Source organism: Alosa sapidissima, chromosome 22 (assembly GCF_018492685.1).
Source record: "Alosa sapidissima isolate fAloSap1 chromosome 22, fAloSap1.pri, whole genome shotgun sequence".
Taxonomy (NCBI): domain Eukaryota; kingdom Metazoa; phylum Chordata; class Actinopteri; order Clupeiformes; family Clupeidae; genus Alosa; species Alosa sapidissima.
In genome coordinates, this window is record NC_055978.1 from 10346381 (window position 1) to 10353748 (window position 7368).

The 7368-nt window shown below is 37.6% G+C and overlaps 1 protein-coding gene across 1 annotated transcript in view; it reads left to right on the forward strand.

The window, feature by feature from the left end:
- The window catches only part of sfmbt2 (Scm like with four mbt domains 2), a 44100-nt gene extending 41798 nt beyond the window's left edge, over positions 1 to 2302 (forward strand). The window contains exon 21 of the mRNA XM_042078718.1: positions 2003 to 2302. Within this exon, the coding sequence (XP_041934652.1) occupies positions 2003 to 2143 (141 nt within the window). The 3' untranslated portion in view covers positions 2144 to 2302. The remainder of the gene's footprint in view (positions 1 to 2002) is intronic.
- The last annotated feature ends 5066 nt before the right edge of the window (positions 2303 to 7368 follow it).

Sequence of the window (7368 nt, forward strand, 5' to 3'; positions counted from 1 at the left end):
ACACACACACACACACACAGGGATGGAAATTAAATATTTTTCCACCTGCCACTGGCTGGTGGATTCCAAAAGATCTACCAGCCACTCAACTTTTGTACCAGTCACTAAAGATACGGTATAAAAATGTGATATCATGATTATAGTTACCTAAATGTTCACGGTTATCGGCATTATTGTGGTTATTTGCCATAGTGTCTTGTCACGGTTATCAACATTATTGCGATTATATATGCCATAGTGTCTTGGTGTAAAAGTGGTGTGGCTCCTTTAAAGGAGAATTCCGGTGTGATATTGACTTAAAGTGTGTTGAAACATGATACCGAGTGTGAACGTATGTCTCATAGCTCATCTCGGCTTGTCCCCTGCACTCAGAAATCTAGCGCTAGTTAGCCGATGCTACCAACAGTTTTTCGATGGGGGTGCCTCGGGCATCGACCTAGCTATGCAAATAAATCACTGTTTTACACCATTTACGAGGCTCAAAGTAGCTCCATACTTCATTGGTAGACTTCCGAGGGCCTTGACATTTGAAACGAGACATTAAGAACATTGAAAAAGCACTGGTAGTTTATTTATAAGACGATTTATACAGACAGTACCTTCAGGAAGTTTACCGTTCGCGACCATCTTGAATTTAGTCGACGAGTACGAATGAACAGGTTTAAGAAACTTAAATACATGCATGCTTAGCATTTTATGAAATTAAATCATTAAGGCTACATTGACAAACATTGACAAACTCCTAGCCATGGGCTGTATATCCTCTGATTTTAATATTTACAGTTATCTAGGCGATATTTTTAACATTTATTTTGTATTTGGCCTTTTATGAAGTCATATATTGAACAAAAGCCCAAAGTTGCAGATCGTGTAGAAATTTGCTACAATTTCAGAACCGGATTACTCTGAAACATCTAATTGTACAGGAGAATGCTTTACACAATTATGTTCGGTAAGGTTGGCTGTTTATCCTGATGGCTTGTAATGTGTTGAGTGAGGAGTTTGTGAGATTTTCCACCACGACGAATGGGTGTGGAGAAGTGTGTCCGTCTCCCTCCATTTCAAAAGAGAACTATTCGTGTGAGAATATTAGCCTGTGAAGATACAGCACAGATCCACAGATCTCGCTAGATTTATGTTTATGTCATCCTAAAATAAGCGTAGCAGTGGCACATGAAAGCATAGCGACAGTTGCAGAAAGTGAAGCGCTGTGGCTAGCGGCTCACTAGTTAGTACCCAACTGTTAGCCGCGGCTTATACATTGATTTCGCAAAATTTCTTCAGCTATGAGGTTAATACACGGGGGCAGTTAATGTGATATTAATATGGTTTTGTTTCATTTAACTTGAATAAAACACTGTCCTGCGGCTTATACACAATGCGGCTAATACACAGGAAATGACTCAAATCAGCGTGATTTACCCTTATAGGCAACCTATACACATTCTCATATTTTTAACCGTCAATGCCTGTGAAAATTCAATCGCATCTGACTATATATTTGTGGTATGCTAGATCTATTTAGCTAGATCTATTTATTTACCCGCCACAGTGGCTAGTAAGTTGACCAAATTCACCCGCCAGTACACAAATTCAGCCACATTTGGAGGGTGGCGAGTGGTAAATTCCATCCCTGAGACTCACACACACACACACACACACACACACACACACACACACACACACACACACACACACACACACACACATACACACAAACACACACACACACTCTCACCACAACCAGTCGTGATATCTGTCTAATTATTTATATCTTTATTCTTTTTCCCCTTCTCTGTCCCTCTCTCTCTCTCTCTCCCTCTCCCTCTCACCTCCCCTCTATCCCCCCCTTCTCTCTCTCTCTACCCCCCCCTTCTCTCTCTCTCTCTCTCCTCTCCCCACCCCCTCTCTCTCTCTGTCCCTCTCTTTCTCTCTCTCTCCTCCCCTCTCTCTCTCCCTCTCCCCTCCCCACTGTCTCTCTCTCTCTCCTCTCTGTCCGTAGGACATTGATGGCCAGGCTCTGTTACTGCTGACCCTGCCTACTGTCCAGGAGTGTATGGACCTTAAACTGGGTCCAGCCATCAAACTGTGCCATCAGATAGAGCGCGTCAAAGTGGCCTTCTACGCACAATACGCAAAGTAACACACACACACACACACACACACACACACACACACACACACAATACGCACCCATACACAAACACACGCACCCACACACACACACACACACACTCACATAAATGTGTGACAAAATGGATGTTAAGGCAGCGTGTATAGAGTATTTAGAACACTGGATAATTGAAAACATTGCTTAAAAAAAACTCATAAAACTGCCCACCATGATTGCTGACACTCTGGTTGGATCAGTTAGGGTTTTGGAGCAAATAATATCATATCATATCATATCATAATATCAACTCAGGAAGTCCTGATACTCACTGATACTGTGTGTGTGTGTGTGTGTGTGTGTATGTGTGTGTGTGTGTGTGTGTGTGTGTGTGTGTGTGTGTGTGTGTGTGTGTGTGTAATTGTGTGCACACACTCATTGTCTCTATTATGATACGATCTTTCATACCAAGGCATCTTTTTGTTCCACCTTAAAAGAATTTAAATGGATATTTATGTTTTTATTTAATTGTTAGTCATGAATAATGCATAACAAACAACCATAATATATTTGCTTTATTTATCAAGAACTTTCCTTGGGATGTATCATGTGTTCACTGATTTTAGGTTAGTAAACAAGAAATACACAGGAGACTGGTTAACACACACACACGCGCATACACACACACACACACACACACACACACACACACACAGAAACGCTACATGCATGCATGCATACTATACATACAGATTAAAAACCACTCTTACACATATCTTGCTTTAGAACCATTGAGCTTCAGGAACACACACGGTTTACACACACAGACTCTTTCTTTCTCTCTCTCTCTCACACACACACACACACACACACACACGCACACACGCACACACTGACACAGTAAACAAGTGGGTGTGGTGGCACACCCAAATCTCTCTTGTATGAAATAGAAACTGCTGAGACTGCTAATCTCTGTGTTCATATCCTGTATAGCCGCTATAGGGCACCCCTAATGCCTACATGTAAATAGAGGGGTTTTGTTTTGTTTTGTTTTTTCATCTATGCAAAAATGGGTGGGGGAGAAAAAAAAAACTATTTCTACTTCACTGTTAACTTCTTTTCTACTTTTGCTTTGGGAAAAAAAAATCCTTCACTGCACAGTTTTGTAAATATGATTTATATTAAATTAATGACTTGGTCATAAAAAAACAAGTGTCCGTGTTGTTTTGAAAGAGTAGTGTTGACATGTAAGTCAGACAGTTGTGTGTGTGTTTGTGTGTGTGCTTGTGTGTGCGTGCATGCGTGGGATCTGCAGTTAGGTGTGCATACACATGTGTAGTTGGATATGTGGGTGGTCCTCTGTGTGTGTGTCTCTGTGTGTGTGTGTGTCTGTGTGTGTGTTATGTGTCTCTGTGTGTGTGTGTGTCTGTGTGTGTGTGAAAAGAGAAGGCAAAGGAGGAGGATAAATCCCTTTTATCTGTGCAAAAGCATTCGTGAACGCCAATGTAACCGCGTTTCAGAATCTACCACAATCCATCATTAATTTGACCAAACAACTAATACAAAAATGTTACAAACATTACCTGGTTTTTCGTACTTGAAATAGCATAAAATAACTGTCTCGGGAGTTTTTAATTTGCACTTCAGTTAAGTAGACAGATGTGAATTTCACATGTGTACATGCATTCATATTACGAGGCTATTTTATTTACATACCATGTTTCATACACAAAGGCAATTCATTGTGTTTTACATCAATCAAAACAAAAGGAGCATCAAAGGGGGAAATTGTTGCATTCTCACTAGACAAGTGGGAAAACCAGAATTACCAGAAATTGCCAGAAGTAGTTGGGAAAATTAAACGCATTCCCATAGCTCACATAATTTCTAAACAAATCTGTTTGATTTATACCATTATTCTAATTATACCCATAAAACGAATATGTGTTGAAATCTCTGTGTCCAGATAGGGACGACACAGTTTGTGTTGTTTCCTTTTTATATTTGTTACACAACATGTGTTGAAAAAACACAACTTGCCCAGATAGGGACAACACATTAGTTTTAAAAGTGTATCAGCATAGTGTTAAAATTTGGCACCAAATACTTCCAATTTACATCTGTATTTATAGTCCGGCAGCCAAATGCCATAATTTAGGTGAACCTGGTTTTGTGGGTTAAAGTTTTTTTTTTTTGCTGTTTCTTGTTGCCAAGGGGTAACTCAATAAGATTAGTGAGGGTGCCCGGTGATATCCCTTGAGCAATTCTCGATATTAAGCCTTTCTTGTTCAATGTGTTGAAAATAAGGCGAGGCACTACAGGTGAATAGGTTAAAAAATTAACTAGCAGATATCACTATGAAACTTCCCCAGTTCATTACTTACATTAATATGGAAAAAAAATACAAGTTTTCTGTAATTGAATGTTTAAATATGCAAATTAGGCATGATCTAATTAAATATGTGCTAATTTGCGTATTAAAAAAAGCTAAATGTGAACATTGGATAAAGCCAGGTTCAAAATTACTTTTTCATTGTGTTGACATATTAGATGAAAAGTCTTTGACACAGGGAATTATGGATATCTCTTTTAGTTATTCAGTAAATCAGAAAATACTGACAATAGCGTTAAAAAAAGGGAATAAAATGTCATAAATCAGGCTAGGAATAATATATCAACAAACCCCTCTAAATTTAGGTATACGACTGGAAAGGTTGGTGTATGTAAGTGCTTCTGAAGTGCAGATTTCATTCTCAGAGTGGGAGAGGAAACTCATTTATGTGCTAGCATCTCTCACTAGCACGTGTTGGGAGGGAGGTTTACTTACTGCACAGCTCTTTTAGCTCATGTACTTAAGCTCTGTACTACTGTTCTAGTTTGCATAAAATATATATAAAAAATATTCTTTATATTCTAAAAAATATTCTTCAGTAGTAGTCTATGCTCAAAGCCTAACCTTGTCATTCAAAAAGAGAATATTCATTTTTAAGTATTGATCCATAGACATGCATTAAAATACTAAGGCCTAATAATACACACAGGTCAGTGTGACTAATTAAAAACTAGTTTTGATTTTTGATTCCACTCAACTGAAATATTTAAATTCCCATTAAATTGATACAGTATATACTTGGATATTAAAGTGAGAGTTTTTGGTTTGATACAGAGTTCACGGTCATGGAGCCTGAAACCGAGGTATGCTACTTCAGTTGGAAATTCAAATGCCATTTGAAGAAGGATTCATTGAATCATTGAGCCCATCCAGTCTATCAGAAAATGTTAAACTTGCACCAGACTTGGAGATGATCAGATGTGGCTGCAATTGAGAGTGAAACCCCTTGTAGCTCTAAGATGCAGTTTCCAGGTTAATGGTGTGCCTTGCACAATGTTCTGTGCATGTTTTAAGGTACTGTAGGATGTTCAAGAACAAATGAGCCAGAACTGATCAAAACTAATACTAGAGGAAACGTGTACATATTCAGAATTATTACTGGAGATATCTGAAATTATGAATTCAATTATTTGAAATAGAAAAGGGTTATATTTTCCCAATTTGCATGAAGTATTGTCTGAAAACGATCACACGGCAAACTGTTTTTAGTACATTCTATTTGAGTTGATTTGCTTTTGATATGTGTAACCTTGAAATTAGAGGTATTTCCTATTTTTTTTCGTGATTTCGGCACATAGGGCTTTAAGGGTTAATATATGAAATTGCCCAAGGGATATCACTGGGCACCCTCCTAAATATTAAAGAGCCACCCCAAGTCAACAGGTTTTAGCAAAAATAAATAAATAAATAATTGACAAAACCAGGTCTGACCCCATGACTCCCGGACTATTACTGGCGTTATCTGAAGTACAGAAATGCATTAATTGGTATAGAAAAGGGTTAAATTGTCCAAATTTGAACACATGAAGTATTGTCTGAATAACTATCATAGAACACTGCATTTTAGTCAATTTTATTTGAGTTGATTTGCATTTGATATGAGTAGGCCTACTCACCTTGAAATTAGAGTTATTTCCTATTTTGTTTTTTTCTTAATTTTGGCACATTGTTGTTGTTTTTTCATATAACATTAAATTACAGAAAACTTGTAATACATTTTTTTTTTCATATTAATGTAAGTTATCAACTGGGGAAGTTTCATATTGATATCTGCTAGTTCATTTTTTTACCTTATTCACCTGAAGAGTCTCGCCTTATATTCAGCACATTGAACAAGAAAGGGTTAATATATGAAATTGCTCAAGGGATATCACTGGGCACCCTCCTAAATCTTAGAGATACCCCTAGTCTACAAGATTCTGCAAAAAAAAAAACTTTAACCGACAAAACCAGGTCTGACCCCATGACTGCCGGACTATTAAGCTGATACTAAAGAATACTAGAGATACTACTAACAAACTCAAGTTTTACACTAATCTGAAGACTAGATATTGAAATCACCTGTTTATATGACCAAACAAAAAAAAACACATCTGAACTAGATTATGGGTATAAGCATCAAGGTTCAAGTGACATTTACATTTTTATTTTTTTCAAAATAAAACCCAGAATTTTAAAATCAAATTAAATACACCAATGTTTTCTCTCTCTCTCTAGTAGTTAAAAGTTGACCTGATGTCAGCTTCATTTCTCTAATGTACAATGGAAACCTGCTGCAGTGGAATGTCGTCATCACTGAGAAATATTTACAGAAACTTGACACTTTTTCCGTGATGCGTTCCACTGGCCATGTCTGCCTGTCACATCACTGCCATAGCTGAAGTGTCCTTACTTGACACTCCACGAGGCAGCAGAACTCTCACAGGTGTGCAGGAAATCCACAGATACTTGTTCTAAGGCCCATTGAGAAATAATGAGAAACATAATGTGTTATCAGTGGGCTTGTCCCATACTGTTAACAGTACCCTCCAGAATTATTGGCACCTCATGCTAAAGTTGACTAAAATCTGGTATAAAAAATAATCTGTTGGTGATTTATTGTAATCTCACAATGAAAACAAATAGGGAAAATCCAACCTTGAAGGGAAGCACATTTGTTTTGAGAAAAAGGAAAATATCATAAAGAAATATTTTTAACAAAAACACGTCGCTCACAATTATTGGCACCCCTGCTTATTATTACATTACATTACATTTGGCTGACGCTTTTTTAGCCAAAGCGAATATTATACCTCCTGTAATATTTACCTATGACACCCCATAGAGTTGGAGAATACAAAGCAAGAGATTTAAGACTGTCTTTACA